This window comes from Vanacampus margaritifer, chromosome 16 (assembly GCF_051991255.1).
Source record: "Vanacampus margaritifer isolate UIUO_Vmar chromosome 16, RoL_Vmar_1.0, whole genome shotgun sequence".
Lineage (NCBI taxonomy): Eukaryota > Metazoa > Chordata > Actinopteri > Syngnathiformes > Syngnathidae > Vanacampus > Vanacampus margaritifer.
Genome location: NC_135447.1, coordinates 5,593,267 through 5,608,660, shown reverse-complemented (window position 1 = coordinate 5,608,660; position 15,394 = coordinate 5,593,267). Strand labels below are relative to the sequence as shown.

Below are 15,394 nucleotides of genomic sequence, written 5' to 3'. Positions count from 1 at the left end.
AGAATACACACGCACACAGATTTAGTCAAAGTGAAAAGCCATCCAAGCGAAGATGGAAACAGCAGAGAGGCGCTTCATCAAAAATACATTTACCTACTGTACACATCCTTTGTCTTAAATCTGGCACAATAAACTGACTGGCATAACGTACACAAGCACACAAAGTGCAACTGTCTGGCTGCAGATGAACCCCGTGACCGGCTCTTTGTATCACAATGAAAGAGTGAATAATGTTTAATTCCATATAGAAAGGTCAACATTCAGCACCGAGTCCCCACTTTTGCTCGGTGTGTGCATGCAGGCAGAGTGGTAGCAGTTTGATAAAGTGCTTAGATAAGACCCAGACTCTGCATGGGACAGGAAAAAAAAACACATCCAAGCGCTATTTTCTCAAAGTTTGCATACAATTATCCACCATGATGGCAATAACCCAAAACAAGTACAAGCATAAATCGCATTACACGCAAACAAATATCTAACTTGCCTTTTGATAATGCAAATCATTTTCATGTGAGTGTGAATACCTAAAGAGAATCAGGGCCTCATTGTTAGCTCAAAGGCAATTACATTTAACTCATTCCCTCCCATTGACGGCAATAAACGTCAAATTAATTTCAACTATTTCTATTAGTTTAACGTTTTTTTTTTTCACTTTTGTTAACAAAAGTATGAAAACCTAGATTTGTTTTATTGTACATTTAGAACACATATAACATTTTTGATTAATTGAGAGTTAATTAGTGAAGTCATGCGATTAATTAGGATTACAAATTTGAATCGCCTGACGGCCCAAATTTTTAATTATGTTTTCTTTTCTTTTTTATTCATTCACTCCCATTGACGGCTATAAACGTCAAATTCATTTCAACTATTCCTATTAGTTGAACATTTTTTTTCCACTTTTGTTAACAAGAGTATGAAAACTTAGATTATTTTTTTTATTGTTCATTTAGAACATTTTTAAATGAATTTATGGCAGTGAATGAGTTAATGACAGATTTTTTTTTTTTTACCTCCAATTCAAAAAGCATAAACTCTTTTAGAAAATATGATTTTTCTGATAAGGTCAAAGAAGTGAGCCTTGAAAGATGCTATACATTTGGAGCATATTGAAACATTCTATGCACACGCTGATGCACAGTACAATGAAGCCCAGTTCTCTTACACCAAGTTAGCACACACACACACTGTCTTTGTGAGGATTGAAGTGGTCAAAATCTACAGGTCCTTGCAAAAATAAATATTTTCAATTACTCAGTGAAAAATGTGTACAAGCACAAATTGCCACTGTTTTTTCAACTAAACATTTTCATCGAAAACCGTCATGTAGGCTACAGAGAGAAGTGTATGTGCGTGTGCGTAATTAGGCCACACGGCAGCTCACCAGCCAATCAAAGCACCATCCGCCATCCTCCCACCTACATATTCCCCGCACCCCACGGCACCGACCCAAAGCGCATCCACCCATCCATCCGATGATTCCCCGATATTTCCACTCTTTCCCCTCAGGGCCGAGGGGTGTCTGTTAATAGCGCTAATTTTCCAGTCACCACCCCAACATTTGCCCCCCCCCCCCCGTCGCCCCCACCTGCTCCTCTCCGCTTCTCACTGGAATACTAACAGGGATATGAGAATAAAATGTAAAAATCCCTGTTCTACATAAGCTCTCCATCCCCCACTCAACTCTTCAAAGGTTTCCCAGTGTGACTGACTTGTTCATTTATGTGAGCGGGTGAGAGCTGGTGGAGGTGCAAAACAATTTTTTCTATGCATGTGAAAGGCTTTGAAAAGGCTTAATGAATTAGAGCAGGAGCAAAATAGAAAGAAAGAGGAAATTCTAGTACATTTGAAACCACCTATCAGACCGAGATACAAACCATGAGTATTACAAATTTGTCCGAAACAAAAAAAATATGTGACTGACACCCCACAGGGTTTAACTGGAGCATAATACAGCGGCACGCCACCTCACCCCAAACGCGGACTATTCACAGGAAGCAAGAATCGGTAAAAGACAGAGAATGTAAAAGTCTGAGAGTGGGTGATCAAGGACTGATTGACACCGCGGCCAGTGCACTTTAAATTGCTTTATTGAACAAACGGTAAGAGACCAATCACAAGCACGGCGCATTCCTTCATGAGCTGCCGATGGCCGCAACTTAAGCCGAGTAACTCAACTAATGGTTAGCCACTGACCAGACAGCAACTATGCTTAGCCAAAGCAGCCGACACATAATTTTAAGCAAAACGTATTCAAAGTTACAGATACTACAGTGTAGAAAACGAGGAAAGCGACCCTGAGGGTACAACAATAACACATACACCTCACATGCATATTTTGTATTTGCATCCTGTATAAAGATTTAAAATATAAAGAAATAAAATAAATATATGAGGCGACTATTGTTATATAGCCTGGCCGCATGCTTTGTTACACCGTTTGTGTCTAACTAGCGTGAGATGCTAGTTCTGTTACACTGTCGTCGTTGTTTCCCATGATGTACGTTGTTAGCAATTGACAATTCAAAGGTCTTATGCTGCATTCGAGGAGTGTTTGAAGTTGGATTTACCCACTCAAAGTGTCCCAGTTCCGCCCTCGGTGTTTTTGATGCAAATGTAAACAACAAAGATGGCTGATTCCGTTAAATTCTTTGTTGTCCTGGTTAAGCAGTCATCCCAAATCACATTATGCTATGTGAACATATGCCTTGCATTTTCATTTGCCTCGAACGCTTTGAGGTCGAAACTGACCAGTAGGATAAATCAGATTTCCCAATTTCCTCGAATGCAGCATTTATCCTCGGTGAAAGGACTCTCTCCACTCATTGAAAAGCATTGGAGGATTATTTTTTATTTGAAAATGGGATAAAATGCTGTTTGACTACTATAACACTACGCCTGGTTTGCATGCGTGCGTGTGTACTCATTAATTCACCTAAAACCTATTAAAAATCCCATACCGTTCACCTAAACCGAATACTTCAGAATCCAACTAGAGTCGTGAGGTTGTCAGGAGACCCGAGGAAGGATCAAAGAAAAGAAAGGAAAGTGAAATCCAGCACCATCACCCACCACCCACAAGTCTCTGTCCTCCAAATAGTCTTGTTGATTATGTGTTCAAAATGTTATGTTTAGATGTGTAGCCTAACTTCCCTAACACTATAGTCAGACTGTGTAATACACTCGGGTTTGTGGTCCATATTTTTATTAGCAGGCTTACATTCAAGCATATGTGATAATGACAGCATTTTTTTTTTTTTTTTTACACGTACTCTCTAGCACATTATTGTTTATGGCGAGAAAACAGATGACTATCCAGACAGCACAATTACTGCTATCATTAAATGAACTATTATCCGATTACAGGACACAGCGTTATCAATATGGTATTTGTCAAGGCCTTTGTGAGGAAATGTAAACACTCCTTAGAGACGAGTGACTAGTAGATGGTCTTCACTCGTATCCCTTTGTTTTAGTAGTGGGAGGGATGAGGGGGCAAGGGGGACCAGCAATGACTATACATTATTAAAAAGCTCTGAGTGCACCAGTGATGAATGTCTTCTTGTTTAATGAGAGTCCCTGCAATTATTGGGGGTCTTTTTTATTGTCTGGTACCTGCTTTCTTTTTTTAATAAGTGAAGTGATGATTTTGATGGCAACCACAGGAATAAGCCATTTGTCGTTCTTTTATGTCGTTACTCTACCGCTTGAGGTTTTGTCAGCATGGGATCACACAAAGAGAGTCATTCATCCAACAATTATAGTACTTCTATTTGTGTTCCTGTCCCTAAGTTTTGTGTGCCTGCATATGTGCAAACATCTTTTGACAAGATGATCTCACACCTTATTTGCCCTAACCAGCCCCCAAGTCCATCACTATCCAATTATGCTGAACAACCCTGCTGCTGAGTGTTAGTGCGAGTTATTATTATTTTTTATATTAAACACGTTTTTAATTTATGGTAAGAGTGAGAATAGTGTGCTTGTTTCTATAATTGAAGATGATTTATTTTTTATTTTATTTTTTTTAAGGTGGGAACTTGAGTGTTGTATGAAGCAAATGACTTGCCTCATGCCAACGTAATTATTTTTGATCTATCGGGGTCAATGTTAAAATCATCTAAATCACGCTGTAATTTGGTAGGCGGCAGAATCACATGCTGTGTCAATTGTGTTATTTATACCCTGTCTGTATATCCTGCTTCCTCTCTTCCAAAAACACACCGAGTATAAAAGTTAGTAAACAATTAATGAAAGACTGCAAACTATGATGTGATACTGTGATACTCATTGTGTATGCGGTCTGACTAAAATATTTCTTTTCTCAAAAAAGGTAACAAGACACACCATCAGGAGATAAGCTTACCCGCTTACAGAAATATACGTTGTCCGTGTGGTAGACTACTGCACTCTAGTGTCTCGTTTCTGTCAACACAGGTTCATAATCACTGGCGAGAACATTGTCAGAGGTAAAATAGGTTGGTTTTGTGAGACCAAAAGAAAAGGTCTAACACCAAAGCCAAACACATGATGTGAGCACATTACATCATATAGAAGATGAAAACTTTTTGGAGACTGAAGAGGAATAAATTGATTTGTCCTCTTTGCGTGTTCCAAAAAATATGAAGACAGATTTAATGTAAGAAAAAACACCTTTGCAAAAATGATTTAATAAAAAACAGAGATCCCTGGACATCGTGACAGACTCCAAACATCACGTAACAGGTGGAATTTCAGAGTCCCGAATGTGTCTCTTCCGCGGGGAAGATGGCTTCTTATAGTTAAACAGACCGCCTCTCTTTCATTTGTAGACAAAACATACTCTCTGGGTACTTTTCCGTGAGCGATGGCGCAAACAGAGTCAGGGGTGTGTGTGTTCGAAGCAGATTCTGTTCTCAAGGACCAAATGTGTGTTTTCGCACAGAACACTGAGAAGGAATTTTTTTAGACCAAACAATATGTTCCAGCTTAGTTCAAGGTCAAATTATACTGAGTTCAACACTATCTCACATCTATAAAAAATTTCGACATGGTTAATATAAAGAATTAAAATGTTCATAATGTATAACAATGGTTAATATATGAAATAAAGAATTTAAATGTTAATAATATCTAACAAGACCCACTGAGATTCTTGCCCCGCGTCTGTCAACAGCCTGGAGGCAAGTTAAGGTAAGAACAATAAACATACAACACACAAAAGTACCGGTAGTCTCAATGACGTCACTAGTTAGTCGTTCAGCACAAGTGATTGACATACAAACGCCACTTTATTTGAATATGACACAATTTGATCCACACTCGCATACCAAGAATTAGTTTCCTGCCGTTTTTTGTTTTTTTTAATGGCCCGAGGCGTATGGTTCTAAAGACAACATGAGACGCGGCTTGTGTCAAGCTTGCCCGCATTGTACTAAAGATTGTCAAGATTAATACAGACTAGTCTTGTTTTTTGTGAATTTTTAAAAATAAAAATAAATATTTTTAAATATATTTTAAAATATTTATTTTTATTTTTAAAAATATTATTATTATTATTATTATATTATAAATATTTTTAAATATATTTTAAAATATTTATTTTTATTTTTAAAAATATTATTATTATTATTATTATTATTATATTATAAATATTTTAAAATATATTTTAAAACTTTTATTTTTAAAAATATTATTATTATTATTATTATTATTATATTATAAATATTTTAAAATATATTTTAAAATATTTCTTTTTATTTTTAAAAATTCACAAAAAACAAGACTAGTCTGTATTAATCTTGACAATCTTTAGTACAATGCGGGCAAGCGTGACACAAGCCGTGTCTCATGTTGTCTTTAGAACCATACGCCTCGGGCCATTAAAAAAAACAAAAAACGGCGGGAAACTAATTCTTGGTATGCGAGTGTGGATCAAATTTATATATATATATATATATATATATATATATATATATATATATATATATATAACATACATAAATATATGTCATAGCAGATTTTTAGAGGGGAACCCCTAAAAAAAAGATCTTGACAAAAATATGTTCGATGTAGCCCCACTAGTCTGAATATGATATTCTGGTTAATATTACATTCGTGAAAAATTCATCAGTTTTTATCAATATCATAAGGCAGCCATTTTCCCACTTGCCGTCGAATGAAAATGACATTACAGTTGCTCAGGTCTCAGGTAACAACCAATCACAGCTCAGCTTCAAAAAACAGGTGCACTGTGATTGGTCGTTGCCTGAGATGGCTAAAAATGGATGGATTTTGCTGCATAACTCATATTCCACAAATGTAATATTAATCAGAATGTCATGTTTAGACTAGTGCGGTCACATATAACATATTATTGTAAACAGTTGTTTATGGTAGACTTCCCCTTTAAAAGCAAACGTACATACTGTATAATACAAATTATAAACAATGTGAAATTGCTTTGCATTTCTATATAGAGTAGTCATAGCTTAACTGGAATTTCCAGATCCTGTGTTCCTTTTATCTTCTGATCCTTGACCAAGATACTCAATTTCAAGTAGGCACTGATACTAGACTGACAAGACTGACTCACCAAACCACTGTTGTTTGATCAAACACAGCTTAACAAAAGATTAGTCAAAGATTAGTCAAAAAGTTTGTTATAGTAAGCATACATATGAAATGTTATAGCATAGTTGTCCTGAGGTCAATATGATGCTATCATGATACTAACAATGCTGCTGAGTAGCTAGTGTTTCAAAATGGGATCCTACTGACACTTAAAACCCACAGAGGGTGGGGGGGGGGGGTCTGTGACCTGACACTCCACGTCTTTGCTATCTGCCACATAACCATTTTTGGGTAGATAAACACATAGCAACCACATTCTCTACATTTCTTTTTGTTTCACCATGCTTGACAACAGACTACCCAATATCTTCATCTTGTGAAAAAAACTTGCTTAGTTCAAAATGTACTATTTCTACTATATACAGTGAAAAAAATAATGATTAAAAAAATACAAACGTTCCACGAGGAGACATCATGAAACCGAACCATAGATTCAAACCTATTAATAGAAAAGAATAAAAGGTCAAACTGTCATTTTACCCATGGAATTTTGCTATGATACAATCACTATGTTTGGGTGGTGACAGAAAAATTACCTCATTCACAACATGACTATCAGTCACCGAGAGCTAAAAGCTCGCAGTATTTAAGCAGGCACAATATCTTATTGCGTAATATCTATTGCATCATCAATGTTAACGCTCACTGTTTCACATTCCTTCATCTTGCTGCTCAATCAATCCCAACAGCAGATGCACTATTCTGCTCTCTAGTTACAGCTTCTTCTTTTTTTTTTTTACATTGTGATAAGTACTTGATTACTTCCCAGTACTGCCTGATGTACTTTTTAAACAAAAACACTTCAGTGAAGCTGAAAAGGACACGGGTTTAAAGACTAAGAAGGTGCTTGTGGCGGTTTGTCAGAGGAAAAACAACATACAAACATTTTCCTCACTGGTCTGGCCAAAGGTTACCGTCATGACATAGTAATTCGAGAAATCCCCACACTGATCTAGAAGAACAAGAATCTAAACATCTGATAAGCACAAGTTATTATACGTGAATAAAGAGTTTCATCAGAGCTCTTCCATATTAAATACAATCAAACTGAATTTGATGTGATGTTTACTTGACAACCTGGGGAACCATTCTGTTTACTATTTCCAATATTTTGAATAAGAACAAACTACTGCAAGAGCACAATCTGTCCAATATGTACCAAACCTACCAAAAAACGAGAAGACAAAAAACATATTTATTTTCATTTATTAATCCTTTAGATTCTCACTGGGCTGAATTGTCATCTCTCACATGACATCATTGCATGACTGCTGGTTGACCTTGACCTAGAAGCATACTATCACAAAAAGTTGTCTGTTTCAAAATTGTAAGGGTGTTGCAACTACGAGCTTCTAACTTTATCAGGAAAATATCAATATGATACACCTACAACATGCTTAAGTCACATCCTATGTCCTCAGTAAAGTGTTAACTTCAGTTTGGTCGTTAGACAAAGAAGGGACCGAGAGTGAATCAGTCAACTGACAAGAAAACAGGAAGACTCTCTCGCCCCCCTCTTTCACCCTAACATCAAGTTTAACCAAGATGTTAATACTGTTAACTCATTCACTGCAATTGACAGCTATAGACGTCAAAAATTCATTTAAAAAATTTGTATTAGTTTGACACTTTTTCCACTTTTGTTAATAAGAGTATGGAAACCTAAAAAATAAATTCAAGTCATGTGATTAATTACAATAAAAAAACTCGAATCGTCTGACGCGATTTAAAATAAAGAAAAGATTATTAAAAATTAGGGGCAATTGAACAATTGAAATTGTAATTGACTTTTGATTCATTGCACAGCCCCACAATACAGTATGACAAAAGCAATGCCAGTTTTAATTCTATAGTATTTAATTGTCATTACTGTTTATTTGTATCAAGTACGATATGACTGAGTGCTATTTTGCCTCATTAAAATGCACATTACCACAACTTGCGTTGTTTTTCGGGACGGCTGGAACGGATTAATGTAATTTCCGATCATTTCAATGGGTAAAGATGATTTGTGTTTGGAGTGCGGTCAAGAAACATTAAGATTGTGTTTAAAGGCACTACTGTATTTCTATACTTTTTGAGGAAGTTGATTCAATTTAAAGCTGGGTGAAAATAGCTTGTTTACGCTTGTTTTGGTACCAGAAGAAATAAAGTGAATCTGAAATGAGGAAAAAAAACAAAAAGCAAATCTTGCTTTGAATTGTAATTAGCTTTTTGTATTTAGTTTTTTCTATAAAAGGGTAAAGAAAAGAATAAAAAATAAATAAATAGATAAATAAATAAACATTCAAATTTTAAATCAGGTTTTTATGAAAAAAATGGGACCATTTATATTAGGGCCACGTCACGCAGCTCTACTTATCATAGTTCCACATCCAGCAGTGAAGGATTGGTGCTGCTGACATCAGCCAGCTACAGGGGGGGGGCATTGTGTCATCAAGCTGAGTGCCAATAGGGCCTGGTCTCTGACGAGCCACTGCAATTCTGTTTAAACAGTACAGCAACACGATAACCATGGGCAAATTGTGAGTTGCGAGCCTGCACATGATCTAACACTAAACCCCGTGAACGTAGATGTCAGACAGTGCATCGCGCTATGCACAAGACAGCATGTTTTTTGTTTTGTTTTTATGGAAAGCGGCAGCCATGCATTTCACACCTCTGATGCAGAACGACGCTTTACACATTCAAACACTCTGTCCTGCATCCATTTGTTAGGCCAGCAGTGATGCTGCAAAAGTGCACATCTCTGCGTCACCACTGAGAAATCCTGTCTGCCTTCTTCCACAGCAACGGCACAGAAATTAACATTCATAAGATTCAACACCCACATGCAAGTCTCAAACACACCACAGGATTAAAAGGACTGATGCCATGGCTTTACTTAAAATGCAGTTTAGAGTCGATTCTAGACAGGAAATGAGTCATATACTGTACACACATGTTTAGTTACATTATTTGGTTAGCCAATGAGCATCCTTGCACACACACTTCCATAGCATCGTGAACACGGGTGCGGTGTAAACTAATCCGTGATGCAGTCATCCCACTCACACTCTGTAGTGTTTGACATTTGTGGCTGGCTTTACTAGACACTGTGGAGCCACCAAAGTTTAATCAAATTGTTCCGGTGGACCTCCAATTTATTCCAATTTGGAACTTTTTTGCCCCATAGAAAATAAACAAACTGTCATTCCAAATTTGAACCATTTTTTTTTTCCATAGTAAAAAATTATTTTAATTTATTTTAATGACAACCTGCCATTGTTACACCTTTATAGCTATTAAGGCAATCTTTAAAATAATGTTTAACATTCTTAACTATCATACAAGTATAAGTTAACTATTCTTTATTACTACAGTATTTACTTACTTACTATTCTTTTTTTTTTAAAAATGACTAAAAATGTTGGCACCGATGAATGAAATGAATCTCAGTTTTTTTTGTAATGTTAATTTAAAATTGCCAAATGCTTAATGGGGAAGTCACCCCCCCCCCCCCCCAAAAAAAATGTTGTATGCGGCTCCACTAATTTAACATGACATTCCGATTAATATTACATATGTGAAATATGAGTTACGCAGCAAAATCCACCCGTTTTTATCCATCTCAGGGGGGGCGGCCATTTTGCTACTTGCTGTTAACTGAAAATGACATCACAGTTGCTCCGGGCTTAGGTACCAACCAATCGTGGCTCGGCTTGTGAATGAATCTCAGAAAACAGGTAAGCCGTGATTGGTCGTTACCTGGGCCCGAGGGATGTCATTTTCTCTCGACAGGGAGTGGCAAAATGGCCGCCCCACCTGAGATAGATTAAAAACAGTTGGCTTTTACACAATATTCGTCAGAATGCCGTGTTTTGGCAAGTGAAGTCTCATAGTATAGAACATACTATATACTAAAAGAACATTTTGGGGTTAACTTCCCCTTTAAAAACTAGTGAAATCTGCTCACAAAGTGCCTTCAAAATCAACAGTCTTTGCTGCCATTTTCACCACAAACTGTTGCTCTCCCTGTTCCACGTTCAATTTAGAGTCCAAGACGAGCCTGAACAAGTTTCGCTTCTGCGAGAGAAGAGTGTCAACCTAGGGGAAGAAAAAAATGTGTGACATGCAACAATCTCTCTCTTCTCCTGAGACAAAAAAAAATAAATGTTTTCAGTGACGTCATTGTTAGTAATGGGGAAAAAAAAATCCTGTCTGTTTTCAGTATCTTAAGTACATAAGGACAAATCACAATAAAATTCATGTTTCACTAGATGTAGCATGATTTTGAGCATCAATTTTCAATTGTGTGCATAATAACTAAATGTTGGAATGTCTTGTGTGTGTTTAGAGTTAATAAAGGTTTTATGATGTCATTTGGCATTCATGTGTTGTGCGTTAAAGGTCCTTTCAGGTCAGCGATCCTTTTGGGCAAAGTGCTTTCCGAGCAAACCACAGTACATTATTCTTAGAGGCGCTTTGCTTCACAACAGCGCGACTACTCACGCTGAGATTACTGACGTTGGATGATGACTCCGTATTTGAAACAACACTGTGCTGTGAATCAGGAACCCAAAAAGAAGGCGTAGACACGACACACAGACTTCTGTGACTACATGGATGACGTTGGCCCAGGAAACGTGCACAAGAATCCTGCCTGGCATGAGCTGTCTGCCGTTGCTCGGTGACCACGAGCCAGACATCTACTGTTGCTACGACAGCCAAGTGGACACAGACCATAAAACGCCTCTGACTAATCCCACAACTTCCCACGCCGCCCATTGTCTTCAACGAGAACCAAGACTTTCTAATGTTTAGTCCAGATGTCAACGCACAGAATGCACCGATGTCCTGATGGGCAACAAAGATGAGATAAATATAGCAGTTTAGAGTACGTGCGAAAAACTGGTATAAATGTTTACCATCTGTACTCTTTGTTATTTCTCTTGACTTCTACAATGGTGGGAAACAAACAATGGCATCAGAATGACGACAGACCTAACTCTTTGACTGCCAGACGTTTTCAGAAAAGGGATACCGCCAGCCGATTTAAGCATTTTTGACTGATCTTTCAAGGTCCACAGAAAATTATGTGTTTGGACTATGGAAACACACATACTACCAAATGAAAGATTGGACTCTTATCTTTCATCAGAAAAAAAAGGTTTGTTTCTACCTTATTCCGTTTTTCAGTAATCAACAATAGAAAATGGTTAGTTTCACCTCTGTTTTGAAAAAAAAACGTCTTTTAACGTCTTTGGCACTCCTCCATAGGATTTTACTAAACGTTATTTAACGTTTTTGGCAGTCAAAGAGTTAAACTCCTGGAAATATGCCCAACATTTTGAGTAATAACATCCTTGATGAAGGTTATAAAAAACACACCCACACACACACACAAACACCAAATTAGCATCTAGCTAACATTACTATAAACTCATTTATGATCTTCCAATATTCAAATGGAATCCATATGTCACAACAAACAGTGTCTGCTTCTAAAAGTCTTCCTCAATTCTATTCATATGCTTTAGCTTGTCAGCAGCAGTTGACTCATGTCATGCAGACAATCTCTTGAGGAAGTAAAAGTGAGGCTGAAGCATTTGTTTGAATCCTGTGTCCAAAATGAATTGTCTTTGAGTGAAAGCATTATATAATACATATCAGCATTTTCTAAAGATGCAGTCACATTAGCCAAGCATTATGGACTTGAAATGTCAAGTGGGCCCAAGGTACGGCACAGGCGAGTACACTCTTTGGGGTCAGGGTTCAAAACAGGCTATTGGGTATCTTATAATGGGTTGAAAGAAAATGTTGTAGAAAACGACTTTTGATTCAACTTTGTTGTCATATGGACAACCTCTATTAACACGACACCTTACAGAAAGCAAGGAGTCTTTTTTTTTTTTTTTTTTTACATGGCATCTTGACATTAGACCAGGATCAATAAATCTCAAGTATTTACCATAGATTTCATAACCACACTAAATGTATGAGAACTTGGATCCCCGTGATCACATACATTTAGTATGGTTATGAGGAAGTCAATAATAATATGTTCTATGCGCCTCCTCCACTAGTGTAATTCTAAACAGAGCATTTGAATTAATATTGTGTTTGAAACGGCAAAATCCACCCGTTTTTATCCATTGTCCACTGAAAATGACATCATAGTTGCTCAAGTAATGACCAATCACGGACGGCCTGTTTTCTGGGTGTGGTCATGTGATAGTTGAAAGCTGAGCCGTGATTGGTCATTACCTGAGCAACTATGATGTCATTTCTAGTAGACAGCAAGTGGCAAAATGGTTGCCCCATGACATGGATAAAAACAGGTGGCTTTTACTTTAAGTTTGGGAACGATTGAGTTAGTCAGAATGTCAGTCTGTTTATCAAGCAGTCCAAGATGTTGTCCAAAATGTCCATTAAAGCACAAAGATAATCTATTTCATCAGAAAGTATTCACATTTTAGAGGACTAACTTAAATCATTGGGCTAGACTTATTTAAAGGAATACTTGACTCAGTTAGTCATTTTCAGCAGTAATAAGTCAATATTTTGTCTAGAATTAATTTACTAGCTTCATTATTTTCATATAGAATGAATATCTTTTGATACACATTTTGCCACTTGCTGTCGACTGAAAATGACATCACAGGTGCTCACAGCTCAGGTAACGACCAATCACAGCTCACCTGTTTTCTGGGTTTGCTCATGTGACGTTCACAAGCTGAGCCATGATTGGCCATTACCTGAGCCCTGAGCACACGTGATGTCATTGTCAGTCAACAGCAAGAGGCAAAATGTGTTTTTAAAAGTATTAATTGCACATGAAAAATAATGAAGTCATCCAATTATACAGAAAATACTCATTTCTTACTTCTGGAAATGGCTAAATGATTCAAGTATCCCTGATTTTGTCATTTAATGAGATAAGGATTCATTTTTAACTGCTCTAGATGGTGTACAGAACACAGTAGGCTATGTGGTACACATGTGTGCTGTTATACAGTATTGGAATTTTGTATTTCTATAATTGTGACATGTTGGGCCGCCACTGAGACAATGGAGATAGTGTACATGGGACTGTGTTCAAGGTCAATGCCTGGCAGCCACTAAACATAACCCAAATGCATACTTTTCAGAAGAGTACCTGCAGAAGAGGAGTCATCATGCTCTGAGCTGAGGTAGCCATCACTTCTCCTGTCAGGGGTGCTGCAGCCAGAACCACGTCCAATGTGCAGGAAAGGCGGCGACATCCGACTGTCGTCCCCAGAGTCCAAGTCTCTACTCAGGCGAAAAGGCCGCAGGGTGTCCGGGTGATGGATGCTGGGCATCTTCTGGTTAGCTCTACCCCCGATTTTTGGTACCAACAGGTTATTCCTGACAAAATTCTCGTTCAGCTCTAAATCCTCATATTCCTTGTCACTGTTGTCATCGTTATTCCTCGTTTGAGAGACGCCGAAAGTGTTCAGTGTCGGATTGCTCGGCTTCCGAGGTGGCACGGGGATGGGGACGGGCTTGCCCGTCTTGCCGCTGAACCTGCTCCGCTCCCGGCTGAACGAATTACACGCCGCGTTGCCTGACTGGAACGTCCCACCTCCCTTGTCAAACACTTGGGCCCTTTTAATGTCGCACCCATCACCCTGTCGTTGAGACGTCCTTAAGTTGCCACTCTTGGGAGTCACGAAAGTGTCGGCGTTCAAGTTAACGTCTTTGCCGTGACAACTTTCCGCGTCGTTCTTCTTCTGTCGCGCCATGGTGGTCTGCAGGTAGATCACCTTGAATTTCTCCTCGGACAGAGCCTTCTGCAGCCTCTTCAGGTTGACTTTGGAAGCCTCCAGCTGCGACTCGATGTCCTCTATCGAATTCAAATTCATTTGTGGGACTTCGCCAACAGGAAATTCATTCCGCCAGTGTTTCGCGAATTCCTCCTGCTCCCACATTGTTGTTGTCGTTCACGCCCGGCTCACGGCCAAAAGCAGTCTCGCTGTGCTAAAATGTTGCGGCTATCGCAGTGTTCTCACCTAACGTCCGTGGCGAAAACGTCTTCTTTATTTTTAAGTAAAAACAGCAGTCAGTCGCTATCAAATTGACAACTTTACGACCATCTTTAAACCTGTACCACAAACAAATGACAGACGAAGGCGTGCACCTTGTGTGCGGATATAGTTTTGGCTTGCAGGCGAAAAGTTTCAACACTTCCTGTATCCTCCGTGTTGCCTTCAAGAGCTAATTGGGCAAATGTCATTTTATTTTTTATTTTTCTAGAGTGTATACACAAGCAGGTGCATTTCGACATTATACTAATAGACACACGTTTTAAAACATCCAATACTGTTAAATACACAATCATACATATATCCATAACAAATGAAAATCATCGGTCCCTTTATTGCTATTTCATCCGGAATCTTAGGTTTCCAAAAATCCCGGCTACATTGAAAGCAACTTGGCGTTGGTGCTATGGAAACTGACATTTTGTTATCAAGTCACAGAAACAATGAAAGTGGTTCGGACGCTCAATCTCCTAAAACATTTCTCTATCTTGCCAGGATTAATCACCAAAGCGTCTCTCAATGAAGGTCTCTGATCACTACAAATCATTTTAAATACCGTCATCCCTTCAAATTAATGATCTGAGTCATATTTGACAGATTTTTTGTCTTCTCCTCAGGTTTCTGACCATCTCTGCTATAATCATCTACATCTTCCCTAGTTAAAACTTAAAATGATTCTACCTCTGAAATGAATATAATGTAATCCGTATTTGGTTGTTTTGTGTGAGTGTTTCCTT

The 15,394-nt window shown here is 38.0% G+C and overlaps 1 protein-coding gene across 2 annotated transcripts in view; it reads right to left on the bottom strand.

Moving 5' to 3' along the window:
- The window catches only part of abr (ABR activator of RhoGEF and GTPase), a 93,409-nt gene extending 78,638 nt beyond the window's left edge, over positions 1–14,771 (bottom strand). For both annotated transcript variants that reach the window (XM_077546149.1, XM_077546150.1), the window contains exon 1: positions 13,751–14,771. In XM_077546149.1, coding sequence (XP_077402275.1) covers positions 13,751–14,543 — 793 coding nt within the window. In that variant the 5' untranslated portion in view covers positions 14,544–14,771. The remainder of the gene's footprint in view (positions 1–13,750) is intronic.
- Positions 14,772–15,394: the final 623 nt, after the last annotated feature.